This window comes from Pantherophis guttatus, chromosome 2 (genome assembly GCF_059756535.1).
Source record: "Pantherophis guttatus breed Tessera chromosome 2, ASM5975653v1, whole genome shotgun sequence".
Lineage (NCBI taxonomy): Eukaryota > Metazoa > Chordata > Lepidosauria > Squamata > Colubridae > Pantherophis > Pantherophis guttatus.
The window spans coordinates 78,543,754-78,558,837 of NC_142064.1; the positions used below are offsets into that span (position 1 = coordinate 78,543,754).

General features: G+C 35.5%; 1 protein-coding gene across 3 annotated transcripts in view; it reads left to right on the top strand.

Annotated features, from left to right (window-relative positions):
* Positions 1 to 15,084, top strand: part of ADAMTSL1 (ADAMTS like 1) — a 489,535-nt gene that overhangs the window by 90,552 nt on the left and 383,899 nt on the right. For all 3 annotated transcript variants that reach the window (XM_087886305.1, XM_034410498.3, XM_087886306.1), the window contains exon 2: positions 9,812 to 9,934. In XM_087886305.1, coding sequence (XP_087742431.1) covers positions 9,812 to 9,934 — 123 coding nt within the window. The remainder of the gene's footprint in view (positions 1 to 9,811; positions 9,935 to 15,084) is intronic.

Consider the following 15,084-nt stretch of genomic DNA (forward strand, 5'->3'; position numbering starts at 1 on the left):
CCTTTTTTAATAGAGTATATTACACACACACAGTCACACACACACTGCCATCTTGTCAAAAACCTAGTTGTCAGTTCTTCATTGATCTTCATGGGAATGATGGCCTGTGGATAGTGGTGGATAAAATTATAGTAGATGCAGTCATTATTGAATCCTTTTTTAATTATCCAACTTTTCTCTTAAACAGAAATTTTAGTCAGTAAAGGCTAGCGTAGACTATTTTGTTGTGAGAAATATACAACACAAGAATTGTGTGAGTAAAACCCTGACCTGCAGTTGTTATGTTGACCATGTCTGAATACATGAGTATTTGTTAATATATTATACGTATCTCCTTCATGTAGGGCCCATAATGTAAGTAACATTATGTGATCTTGCAAGGTAGTAGCCTAGAACCAGGTTTTTATAAAATAATGTGAACATGCTTAGGCTAAATCTGGGTTTTGTGTGGAGATATTGGCCAAATAGACAGGTATTTTCCTTAGTGTTAGCAGGGAATGATCTATGTATCATAGGTGCAGCTAAATCTCGTAATTTAGCATCTACTTTCTTGAAGTAAAAAACATAATGGGAGTCAGTGATCAATAGCTGCTAGCCTATCTTCTAATAACCTTAGAGATTTGCAACTTGGAATGAATAAGGGATAAATAGTAAATATTGTGAATTAATAGAGAAGGTAAGGACAGTGTCTATGAAGCTAAGGTAAAGAGGAAAATGTAACTGATGTGAATGAAAATGATCTTATAGAATGGAGTTAGGAATCCATGCAGGAAAGTGAAATTTTTACTTTTATTTGTAAATGAAAAAGTTAAAACATATGGCAGAAAGTATGAACTGACACCATCTTAATTCCAGTGAACTGTGTTAATGGAAAAAGCAGGAGTGAGCTTTGAGAGAAATTGTATAGTGGTTTGAATGAGTGAGTGAATAGTAATGGTGCCATTTGGAAACCCAAGGATGAAATAGAATGGTGAAAGCTTGATGAGCATCTGCTTAGAATAGGACTGTTTGTTTTAAAAGCATGATTTAAGTTTAAATGTATTCATCTGTATACCTGGAAGAGGAATAAATCCAAAAACATAATTGAATTGATTGTCTCTGATGAAAGATGCAGTGAAGTCATGAAGGGTGGTGAGAGGTTGTGATTCTGAATGTGGAACTGGCCATTTTTATTTTTGCCAGTCCCAAAAATGGAACTTGGGGGAAAATGGACAACGGAAGTAAAGATGTGAAAGACAATAGAAGTAAAATGGCCATAGGAAGAAAAAGTATGAGTTCTGCATGAAAAAAAAAAATTAGAAGATAAATTAGTCTTACAATGGAATGAATGGAAAGCAGATTCAAGGAAAGAGGAAGAGGTTTGAGTGAAAGAATTAACTTGCAAAGTGTCACAGAAATATGAACAGTTTTGCTAATGCAAAGTATGAGAAAGGAAACTTGCTGGAAAAATGAAATGACAGATAACTGAGTGAGAAAGAACGTGTATAATTTAAGCATGATTCTTTTAAATCTCTTTGTTTTAATTTATTTCTGGTGAATAAGAAATGCTTCTTTTTATTTTAATATTGCTGCCCGATTTAATTGCACAGAACATCTATTAGATCTAGCAAATAACTTTTGTCTCTGTTTTACTTACAGTATGTCATTCTCCTATGACCTTCCTTCTCACTTGCTTCTTTTCCACATCCCATTATGTTATTCTGTCCCTTCCAGCTCCTCTTTTATGAAAATAAACCCACCCTTGCTTGAAGCAACAAAGCAGTATTAATCAGCAAGTGTTCTTGGCAACAGGAACCAATGCGGACACATCTGGAGCACTCACAGGAAGTCATTCCTTGTCCAAGTAACTTTGTTGTGAAAGAGGCTTGTGATCCAGTTAATAGGGTAGTTTTACTCAGTCAATCGGAAGAAATTGGAACATTATAGTAAGGAAGTAGCACTCATTAATGTCATTTCACACTTAAGTATTTTTAATTCCTTTCCTTCTGGGACAGTACAAATCTTGAACCAATTTATCATATGCACAGATGCTTCTCTTTTAATTACAAACATTTGATTACAAACGTTGCCATGCCTATTTTGGTCAATGTCGTTTGGTACTGTTTCCTAAAGAGATCAGGAATAGGATTGGAAATTGCTCAAGTGAACCAGGTTTTTCAAAGAACTCCAGGCATCAAACAAAATAAAAAGACAACATACTAAACAGACCACTTAAAACAATAAACAAAACTTACTCCTCTATCAGCAACCCAATGCCAGCACCTTCAACCAGCCCATGGTCTAGACATTTCTAAAATTCTGTTTTCACTTTATAATTATGGGATACTGAGTGTATTCTCATTTTAATGAGAATAAAAATTAATTTCAACAACTGTAGAATCAACTGTAGAATCTGGCTGCAGATCTACAATATCTATCTACATGACAATTTAGTTGTATTCTTTTGTTTAGTTGATTATTGTGTTACTTAATTTTTTCTTAGAATTTTGCCTCTTTTTTTATATATTTTAGTATGTAGATTTTAATTTTGTTTTTTCTTAATTTCACAGAAGTTTTTCTATTACAGGTCAGGATTTTACTTTAACTGTATAATATTTATATTATAGTAATATAGTTACATAGCTATATTGCTATTGTATTTTATTTATAATCCAACAGACTACTGAGAATTTTTACTAAAGAAATTGTAATTATAATGGTTTTAATAAAATTAAACAAGAAAGAAAAGTTGCTAGAGTACTCTGCTACTGCTGAAGAAATTTGTATGTATTTAATCAGAATAGAGCTTGAAGGAATCTTGGAGATCTTCTAGTTCAGGGGTGGGCAAATGTGGCTCTTTTAGAACCTGTGGACTTCAACTCCCAGAATTCCTGAGCCAGCTTGGCTGTCTCTGGTTCAACCCTCTGCTCAAGCAGGAGACTTTATACCATTTCAGACAGGTGACTGTCTAGTTTTCTTAACAGTGATGAAGCACTTACAACTTCTGAAGGCAAGCTGTTCCATTGATTAATTGTCTTCACTGTTAGGAAGTTTCTCCTTAATTCCAGGTTGCTTCTCTCTTTGATTAGTTTTCATCCATTTTTCTTGTCTTTCCTTCTGGTGTGTTGGAAAATAACTTGACCCCCTCTTCTTTGTAGCAGCCCCTCAAATACTGGAATACTGCTATCATGTCACCCCTAGTCCTTCTTTTCTCTACACTGGCTATGCCCAGTTCCTGCAACCATTCGTTCATACAGTATATTTTTGTCTCCAGGTCTTTAATCATCTTAGTTGTTCTTCTTTGCACTTTTTCCAAACTCAACATCTTTTTTTGTTATGTGACCAAAACTGGATACAGTATTCCAGGTATGGTCTTACTAAGGATTTATAAAGTGGTACTAATTTCACGTAATTTTGTATGTATGTATGTAGAATTGGGATGAATCAGTTAGAGGAATGGCTTGTAAACAATAACACACAAGAGTGTACCAAAAGATGCATTACGAAGAGTTTTGACTGATGGGTTATCCTGGGAATACATTCAGTGTATTTGCTTAAAACTGAAATGTAAAAGCTAATACTCTCAATGGGAAAACCAACATTGGATTGAGCCCTAATTGACTAAATTAGTGGTTCCCAATGTGGGGCCCACACCCCACAGGGGGCAATTTAATTTTTAATGGAGGCAATTTGAACCTTGTTTAAACCAAGTTAATGGCCTTTTAGGTTTCCTCCGTGTGAGGAGAGTTCACTTTTTGAGTAAGTAATAATTATATGTCACAGGTGGGGCATCAGGATTTTAGAGATGCTTAGGTGGGGCATGGCCAGAAAATGGTTGGGAACCACTGGACTAAATGCTCAGGAAAAATATCAAAGCTGTATAAATCAGTATGTTATAAGTATAAATTAATAGGATGAAAACATCATTTCTTAAAAATCTCTTTCCTGATTTTGTGCCAATTGGAAGGTAAGAGCATTCTAATAAGATGGCTCCATGTAATAAGGATATTTCAGGACAGCATTAAACATAAGACTTTGGGTCATTTCACTGGTTTAACTGATGAGGATGAATGGTTCATTTTTAGCCCAGGCTTTGTATGAGAGAATCTATAGGATAATGGTGTTCTTGAACAATTATACTTGAAGCAAGTCACTTTTTCTCCCATTCTATAGCAATAGTAATATACTTAGACTTATATACCTCTTCATAGTGCTTTTACAGCCCTCTCAAAGCAGTTTACAGAGTCAGCATATTGCCCCCAACAATCTGGGTCCTCATTTTACCCACCTCGGAAGGATGGAAGGTTGAGTCAACCTTGAGCTGGTGAGATTTGAACTGCCGAACTGCAACTAGCAATCAGCAGTCAGCTGAAGTAACCTGTACCACACTCTAACAATTGCTCCACCTTACACCTATAGCTGTAAACTACAGAGTCAGATTTGTATGACATATTTTGTTTATTTATTTAATAAATAAAAACCATGTCTTTATTATTTTTTATAAATAATGCCATGAAGCAAACATTCCTAATAGTCCTTCCTCCTATTTTCCCCTCATTACAAATCCTGTAGGTGGATTTGGCTGAGAAGAGAGCTATTGGCTCAAAGTCACCCAGTTGATTTTCATTCCTAAATCAGGACTGGAATTCTCATGATGCCTTAACCACTAGACTAAACTGGCTATAGTGAAAAGGGGAACCAGGAAACCAAGTGTAAAATCACATTGCTAAATTAGGCTGGGATTGAAATAATAGGTAGCTGCAGTGGTGGATTGTTCCCGGTTCTGTCCGGTTCTATAGAACCGGTAGTAGAAGTGGCGGGAGGCTCCGCCCACCCACCCGGATGTCATAATTGACAAACTGAGAATTCGCAGAAGCTTCTGTGCATGTGCAGAAGCATGCGTGCACTCCCATTGCAAACTGGTAGTAAGTAGAACCCACCCCTGGGTAGCTGTCATAAGAAAAGATGACTAAGGTAGAATTGGATTAAGCAGATGCATTCCTGAATTCCAGGAAACAATAAGTGGAAACATGCCAATCTGAAGATTTATGCTCTTCTGAATTGTTATCGAAAATAATATTCTTCTATAACAATTCAGAAGAGCATAAATAAGCTATTAATACTGGGTGAAAACTGTCCAATTAATTTTGGCCTGAAATTAGGTTTTTGATTGTTGTCATCATTGTTTTGAAATGATGTTGATTTCTGTATAGAGGGAATATTTTTAATGAGTATTTTGAGTAATTTACAAGACCACTTAACTACCAAAGTGGCTAAAAATTTATCAGAAAGTCTCATAGAAGTATTTTTGCCACTATAATCAAACTTTAAACTTTGGAATAGGATGGTTTATAAGGCCCAAAAGATCTGAAGAAGTAAAATGAATGGTATTAGTACAAACAAGGTTAGCTATACATCCTGTTCTTTTTCCCATCTCATTTCTTATGTTACTTGGCTTATTATTTATTTTCTATGCTTTCCATCCTACTTACCTGAAAGATATAATGTAATGGGTATGGATGCATGTACACAAAAACTATCCTATTATTGTGGAATCTGAGTCACCTAGAGAAAGTATTATTTTCAAGAATAATTGACAAACATAATGAAGCTAACTTTCTGCTAAGAACCAGGCTTATTGGAAAGTAGTAATACAATTTGGATTGCATTGTATGACAAAAAGTGACCTTCTCTACTGCTAATAATTTATTTGATATTTTCCCTATCAGATGCTGTATTGGAATTATACAAATAACTTCTTAATTTTAATTTTTTTTGCAGTGCATTTGAATTTTTAGAAGGTTTTTTTAAATTTATTTTTTATTGCACTTTTTCTCTTTACATATCTTTGTTACATATTTAACAGATCTGTGACATTATTCATACAACTAGAATCAATATTCAATACATTGTATACATTATATTTCTAAACGTTCTATTCCTTTATGTACATTTCCATTCCTTATTTCTATTATCTACTTCAAGGCTCCTCAAACTTGGCAGCTTTAAGACTTGTGGACTTCAACTCCCAGAATTCTGAGCTATGCTGGCTGGAGAATTCTGAGAGTTAAAGTCCACAAGTCTTAAAGCCACCAAGTTTGAAGACCTCTGATGTATCTATTCATACCATTTCTCCCATACCGCATAATATTCCGAGTCATCCTTTCCCTCTGAGTTTATCCATTTTCGCACAATCAAATATTTTTTGAATTACTAATCCCTCTGGCAGTATACAATCTTTCTTCCAATACTGCGCAAAAGCAATCCTTGCCACCGTTAATATATGTAACATCAGATATTTCATCTTTCTATTATATTTCGCCCTAAATATCCCCAGGAGAAACGATTCCGGTTTAAATTCTATTTGACTCTTGGTTAAATCCTGCACTATAACTTCTTAAATTGCTATCAGTTCTATTCAGTGGTGAAATCCAATTTTTTTTTACTACTGGTTCTGTGGGTGGTGGTGTGGCTTGGTGGGCATGGCAGTGGAAGGATACTGCAAAATCTCCATTCCCACCCCACTCCAGGGGAAGGATACTGCAAAATCTCCATTCCTTCCTCACTCCTGGGGAAAGGATATTGCAAAATCTCCATTCCCACCCCACTCTGGGGCCAGCCACAGGTGGTATTTGCTGGTTCTCTGAACTCCTCAAAATTTCCGCTACCGGTTCTCTAGAACCTGTCAGAACCTGCTGGATTTCACCCCTGGTTCTATTCAGAGGAAAATACATGTTATAGAAATAAAACTGACCTTACAAACCTGTTTTTACGTCTCTTTTTAGACAGAATTTCCACTGAAATTACTCTTTTCTTGTAGCATAAACAAGAACCAATATTGTTTCCAGCTGGGAGTTTTTTTCTGTGTGTACTTCTCTATTTATTTTGAGATAGTTTCTATTTCTCACCTGGTTAATACAGTTAATACGGTATTATAATTTTGCTATAACATTTTGAACCATAAGCAATTTAACTGGGTGTATACCTAATTATTAAGCATATAGTTCTAAATCTCTGAATCTGGAATTTTAAATAAATCACACTATTAAATCATGTTTATCTTATATCAATGCTATGATTTTAACGTTTAATTTTACAGCAAAACTATTTAATGCACTGAAAAAGCTCCCCACCCTATACTACTTCAACCCTTTCATGGGGATAAACTCTTTCCAACTTATTACAAAGTAAAAAAAAAAAAGTTTGTACTATGCTGGGAGAATTTGGATTTTCCATCCACCCTTTTATTATTATTCCTTTCTCCACCCTTCTCCTTTTGTCCTTAGTTGATTTCTCTCCAAGCTTCTTGCTAAAAATGTAGCATCTATCCAATACATCACTGCTCATTTTTCATATGAAAAGGTCTTTATACTAAAACACTGAATAACTGTCAGTGAAAGTGGTTCTTGTTTTATAATTGAAGAAGATATGGGAGGGAGGGAGGGAGAGGGGGGTGGAGAGAAACTGTATATTTAGACAGATTAAACATTTCCATACTATAGTCTTATAGTATATAATGTCATGGATTCACAATACCAAGCACAATACTGAGGAGAAGAAGTAGGATAAATTTTATTGCAATGGTCATTGGCTGCCTCTGTCCAAGAAAGAGGGACTCTGAACAAGATTTTTATAGAAGTTGGGAGCTAGAAAGTGGGAAATTTTAGGAATCCGATTGGCTGGTCATTTTAGGAAGCTAGGCAGGTCCTGTCAGTATACCTGGGGTAAGTTCTATTGTTTCAGGAGGGGAAAAGAGCTGATGAGGAAGTCCATTGTTAAAGGAGATGGACTGTTGGGGTCAGCGGCTGATACAGGATGGAAGATTGGGATCTTTCTGTGTTCAAATCCCTTCTTAGGACTAGTTTAAATGATAAGTGCAAGAACAAGCTTTTGTGTGTGTGTGATTTATACATCCAAGTTTTGAAGAATACCGATCTAATTTATTTTAAAATGGATAGCATTCAGGTAATCCTTAATTTACAGTCAGCCACTTTACAATTGTTTGGAGTTATAACAGCCTCAGAACAGGTGATTTATAGGTCATAAAGTACTTCCTGCTGTCGCAAAATGTCCCTGTCTCCCGCCACCTACATTTTGAGCGGTTGGCAACAGAACTGGTTGTTCTGTAGTCACATGGCTGCAGAATGTATGCATTATGTTTTTTGCCAGTTTGCTTAACAACTGTGCCATTTGCTTAACAACCATGTGATTCACTTAATGACCACCATGAAAATGTAAAAAAATGAGTCCGGATATGAAGATATCCCAATTTACAATTACAATTTACAATTAGATTTCCAATCCCAGTTGCAATGATCTGTACTAACACTTTTTGATACTTTTGAAATCAACGTATTTCAGTGGGCCTCTAAGTATAAATATTTCAACTCAGTAATTCTTAATGAGATATACTTGAGAAGATTAATCAGAAAAACCACAAAAAAATAGAGCCATGTTAGTGCAGTGGTTAGAATGCAGTATTGCCGGCTAACTCTGCCGACTGCTAGCAGTTTGATGCTAATTGGCTCAATGTTGAATGAGGATCAGATTGTTATTATGCTACTCTGTAAATTAGAGAGGTTGTAAAGGACTATGAAGTGGTATGTAAATCTAAGTGCTAGTGCTAAGTGCTAATTTAAAGATTGAATGTACAACTGACATAGAACATTTATAATTACTTACAAATGTCATATTAATCTAATTTCTCTCATAATTTTGTTTTTTCTTTTCATAATTATATTAAACATTCTAGTTGAATAGATAAAACAGATAAAACTATGAACTATAAAAATAAAAGAATAAAAATAAAAAATAGAACCAAATAAATATAAATAGAAAACTTTGCTAAAAATATAGCAAAGAAATATACATACATACATACATACATACATACATACATACATACATACATGGAAGTTACTTCCTTCTTCATCACAAATAAAAACAATGTTAACATCTTATCACCTTCTCTTAAAATACAATAACCAATTTCCTCATCCTGTATCTCATTTTTTATTTATAAATAGATTGTTATAACCTTGTCCTGGTCAGCAAAAATCCATTAAAGGTTACCAGAGAAAATAATATATTTATTCAAACCTTGATCTAATAAACACATTTTATATTCCTTCCTTTTACTTTTAACAAGATTAATCTTTAATTCCTTCAAATAATGTCTAGAGATTATTTTCTTTTTCTTTCTTTCTTTCTTTCTTTTTTTTTGATTTGATTTATATGCCGCCTGTCTCTGGAGACTCAGGGCGGCTTACAATGCGTTAAGCAATAGCCTTCATACTTTTGTATATTTTATACAAAGTCAGCTTATTGCCCCCACAATCTGGGTCCTCATTTTACCTACCTTAGAAAGGATAGAAGGCTGAGTCAACCTTGAGCCTGGTGAGATTTGAACTTGCACTAATTGCAGGCAGCTGATGTTAATAACAGCACTGTTAATAGTGCTTTCGTCTGCTGCGCCACCAGGCTCTTCCCTTATCATAAAATCCTTCAGAATTTTAACAGAACTCTTTTTTAATACAATATAAGAAACTTGTTCAAATCACTCTTTTGGTTTGCCATTTATATATCCTTTTTAATTATTATGCCATCAGCTGATTTCATTTGTATACCTAGTGTAATATCTTTTTTCATAACATTCTTAAATATATTACACTTTTTATGATACTATAAATCATAATCTTTTAATATAATTTTGTAAGATTGTGACTGCCAAGAGTTTTTTTTTTTTTTACTATAATAAGAAAGAACTGATTGAATGAATAAATGAAGCAAGCATGCATAGTTTTCTGAGTTACTTTTTATTATTCTCTTCCAGGTTGGTGGTGACCAGAGTCAGGGGGCTGTTTTCCTACGGGAATTTACCTTAATAAGGAGAGAGAGTCTTAATGAAGATTTCCTTCCAGATTTGCTGAATAATAATCACAAAACTGAAGATACGGTAGGACTTCGTTATATTTCTTTTAAAAAAATTTGTAGATGTGAAAAACGAACATACAGTCTTGGGGAAAATTTTTAATCAAATTAAAGATCAAATGAGTCAACTAATTACTGCAGTTGTTGTTTGTACGTGGTTCTTCATGGATGTTCCTCAATGTAGCACTTCTAAGAACAAAGGGTTTGGGCCTTAAGCAGTCCTAGTTGATGAAGCACAAACCTAGTTGATGAAGATGTGTTTTTCATTGACCAGATATAGCAAACAGGAAGGAAATTTGTTACTGGATTGGTAGAGAGAGCTTTAACATCAGAAGTATCTAAAGTGACTCCAAGCCTAAAAAGAGCAGACTTAGAACATTGGATCAGTATGAGTCAATATTAGTTTTTCCTATTGTTTTAGTATACTTAGCCCTTTCACTTGTCCTTTGACAATAAAACATTTTCTTGGGGAGAAGAAAGGAAATCAGGATAATGAAGTAAATAATCAAGATACCTAAAGAGTATGAACTATCTCCAAGAACTATCTTTCATCTTCTCTCTATTTCTCTAATTCTCTCTCTCTCTCTCTCTGATTTTTCCCTCCCCCCTCTCTCTTTCACACACATACACACTGAGACTGTCATAAATTCATATATGGATGGTTTAAAAGATACACATATGCATACACAAACAAGTAGAAGGATTTAATCTTATGGTTGAGGATTTTTGTTATGAGCTTATTCCAACAGAAGAAAGAATGACTGCCATGTTGACCTCCAATTGTCTCCATCAACTCTGGGATGTGGCTGATATATTTCTAGTGGGGGCACAGCAAGATGGGCTATACTACTTTGTTACAAGTCTTTGGAAGGAAGTTGTTAACACATCTATCCCCCAAACAGCTGTTGCCAGTTGCACCCTGAGCAGTGGTGGGTTCCTCCCGGTCCCACCCGGTTCTGCCGAGCCAGTAGCGGTGACGATATGACATCACCAAATCGGTTCTGCCCCCCCATCATTTACAGAACACAGTAGTCATGGTTGTACTAGTAGAATAAATAATCATAGCAATAAAATAGTTTTCGCAAAGCTAGAGAATAAGGTTGTGCTGAGATGTCTCTAAAACTAGAAAATGTTAATATGCGTGTAATCTAAACTAAAATTAGATATTTTGAATGACATATATTCATATTTGCTGAGACATTCTCTAATTTTACTAGATTGATTTTGTTGTTGTTCCTATGCATACTTTGCCAAGAACCTCCACAGCCACCAGTTGTGCTACAACTCCTTCAAATGTTTATGTGGAAATATCTTGTAGTAAACACTGCACAATTCTGGATTTGGACTGTACACTTTTGGACCTAGCAAGCAGTGTAGATTGCCAGCCCTGATAGAATAAACAATGCAACAAGAAGTGGGCTATTGTTGCAGAGTAGATATATCTAAGCAGTGGCATTTTGAATAGGGTCTGTTATTGGGATGCCCCTCCATCAGTCTCAGGGATAGGACATTGAAATTCACAAATATAAAAGATTTTCTGTTTCTTTACAAAGGATTTGGGAAAACAAAAGAGAATGTGATATAAATTACTTAAAGTATAATTTGGAATTTCAGATCTGTCAGCTTGTAGGACAAGGTAAAAATGCATTGCAGTATTTAGTCTCAGAGACAGCTTTCTTCAGGCCCATCATTATTAAAACCTTAATTGAAAGGTTGCAGAGGGAAGAATTATTTTCTATTTCAGTTTGTACATCACTTACTATTAGCTAAATCATAGTTTAAACAAAATCTCTACTTTCCAAGATAATAGACTTTGAGATTATTATCACAAAATTAGATTCTGAAGTTGATTGCCTGTTGTTAGAAAAAGAATGAATGCTAACCTTTGATTTGATCGTTTACATGTTCTTTATCATCTCTGTAAGTATTTTGCCTCTGTGCAAATATCACTTTTTAAAACATTAGATGCAATTAATATTTTCATATCTGGATTACTGTACTTTATATAGAAGACATAATTAGAGTTGACTGATATTGTCCAAGCCAACTATCTAAATCTGGAAAAGTTATTTTGACATTTGGAATAGAATATTCTAAAAATGTTTCTTACAAAATCAAGTGTAAGAAACTCATTGAAATTTTGTAGCAATGGAAAAAAGCAGACAGGATTTCCAAAAAAGAGGTGGGAAAAATGGGATTTTTAGAAAACTCACATTTCTGTACAGGGATGACTGGCTGCCAAGAACTAATTTAGAAGGATATAAATCTGCCACCAAACAGAGATAAGCAAGCTCAGATTGTATCACAGCTCGTTGAAATAAAACAGCTTTTCAAAAGAGGATCAATTTTACTTCTTCAACAGGTAGGTTGAGATCAAGAGAGGTAAACTATCAGGTAACAAATTCAAAGGAGGAACAAAAAATGAAGTAAAATGAAACCCAAGATCTGAAACATGGCGAAGCATGCTATTGGCAGAAGAAAATTAAGTTTTAAATAATTTTAAATAATTTGCTCTGAGTAATATCCAGAGGGAATAATAAGCCCAGTAAATAAGCCACACTGAGTGCCCTCTGAAGGTTTATCAGACAATAGCTGCAGTGTCTGATCTCCTGTTAACACTTGCATGCCTTTTGGCTAGCCCATTAGATCTGCAAATTTAGCTCCCTGGTTGTTGTTGTTAGTTGCAAAGTCATGTCTGACCCATCGCGACCTCATGGACAGCATTCCTCCAGGCCTTCCTGTCCTCTACCATCCTCTGGAGTCCATTTAAGCTCACGCCGACTGCTTTGGTGACTCCATCCAGCCACCGCATTCTCTGTCATCCTGTTCTTCTTTTGCCTCAATCATTCCCAGCATTAGGCTCTTCTCCAGTGAGTCCTTCCTTATCATTAGGTGACAAAGTATTTGAGTTTCATCTTAAGGATCTGGCCTTCTAAAGAGCAGTCAGGGTTGATCTTCTCTAGGACTGATTGTTCTGACACAACTCCAGATTTCCGAGGAAATCCTAACCCTAACCAACGGTCCTTATCAAATTTATTAAGTAACAAGAATAAACAAGACCAGCAAAGGTTGGCAACCAGCCCAGAAAACAAGATACGATAAACCAAAATACTCTGATAATAATACAAGTTAAGAACACAATAAGAACATTATTAGAACACACTAGCTGCATGCGACTTAAATAGGCTAAGGGAGTGGCCAATTATCCTCAAGCCCTACTCTCGAGTAGACCTCCTCCTCCTGAGTATCCACTCCTGCCTTTTGGCAGCCCTGTGTGCCCAAGCATTGAGGAGAGGCTCCTCCACTTTGCTCTCTCCAGTGGAAGGAGCCTCTGGAGGTTCTGAAGGCCCTGGCTGAGTCTCTGCCTCTGGCATCACATCCTCTTCAGCCTCCTCACTGTCCGACGCGAGCGCTGGCTGTGCAGGCTGCTGGCGCGACATCACACCAGCCTCCTCTTCATCGGGATCAGCCACGATCCGCGCAGGCCACTGGCGGGGCACAACACTGACCGGTTTGATCACCTTGCAGTCCAAGGGACTCGCAGGAGTCTTCTCCTGCACCATAGTTCAAAGGCCTCAATTATTTGGCGCTCAGTCTTTCTTATGGTCCAAGTTTCACAGCCATACATTGCAACTGGGAAAACCATAGCCTTGACTAAACACATTTTTGTTAGCAGGGTGATGTCTCTGCTTTAGCTCTCTGGACCTTCATTTAAATACCTCTGCTTAGGACTAAGTGACTGAACTTATCTGTTTAACTGACTGTCAAGACATTTTGTGAACTTGCTGAGTCTGTCAGACTAGAGCAGGATAACTGGCTTCAATATTCTGAAATATTTAGCAACAAGACACTGCCACTTAAATGTTTTGGTTCCATTTCCTCTCATTCTCCTCATCTGAAGACATGCCTTCTCGCAGGGCCATAATATTTGAAGTATTTTCCATATAATGAATACATCCACGCTGCTGTCAATGGCTATTCAGTGAGTAGCCATGTTTCATTGCTTAAAAGCTTTCTGATCTGCATTTCAAAGAGAACGACAACGTTTAAAGAAATTAACAATTTATTCGTTTCTGTATATTTGCAAGTCTTTTATTACTTCCCCTAAAGGGCTTTTAAAAAACTTTTTAACACAAAACAGTTACATCTTTTTAAAAATGGGTATAGGGTTCCTTTGAAATTGGTTGTGCTATTTTCTTTTAGGTAGCCAATCAGTATATTGAAGTGCTGTTAAAAAAAGGAATTTTCATTCCATAGTTCAAAATTCAAGTGAATCAGCCCACTGCTGAACTGGACAGGATGAAAGAAAAATAATCTTCAGAAAGGCAGTGCTATTAACCTTGTCCACACTAAGAAAATTACCTCAGCTTTATAATTATGATCATTGTTCAGTCATATTGAAATAATACAGCCTACATTTTCAGCAAGGTTTATAGTGATCTTTGTAATCAGTTGCTTTCCTGTGAGAAGTAAGTAAAGTATTTCTGACTGTTCAAGCGACTCTTTGCTGTTATTATAACCCTTAACAATTTAGGCATTTTATTAATTATAGCAATTCTAATGGTTATTATTTTAATTCAGATGCAAACATTGGTAAGAATGGAATTTGAACTGGAAAAATGCACTTAATTTTAGGGATGTGCATTTTACATTATTTAGCCAAATATCAAGATGGACTATTCTGCAGGAACAGAAGTTGGAACTTCCTAAAACTGAAGAAGCTGTTCAGTAGTGTCTAGATTGAAAGGATACAAGAGTGACAATGATTGAAATTTGTCAGGAACATGGTGTCCAGTCAACTGTTTTACAGATCACTAAGAAATGCACGAATGTGAAAAATGAAGTCTTATTGAATATTTTTTGATTTAAAGAAAGCATATGAAAATGTGGGATATGAATAGGGATCTGAAAAAGATAGATTATATAATTAATATGAAGTAAGTGTATGAATAAATGGAATAAATAACATTGCTAGCAAATGGTTCAGTGTTGACCAGATCAATACTGACCAGAATAGGTCAGTAATTGCATTGGCCTCTTTAATGTACTTATGGATAAATGAACAAAAAGTCTGCTGATGACAGAAATATATTGTTTAAAGTCATGAATATTTGTGTACTTGTATAACTAGAAGAAACCTAGTTGTTGGTTGAGAATTCCAGTGATTTGCACCCA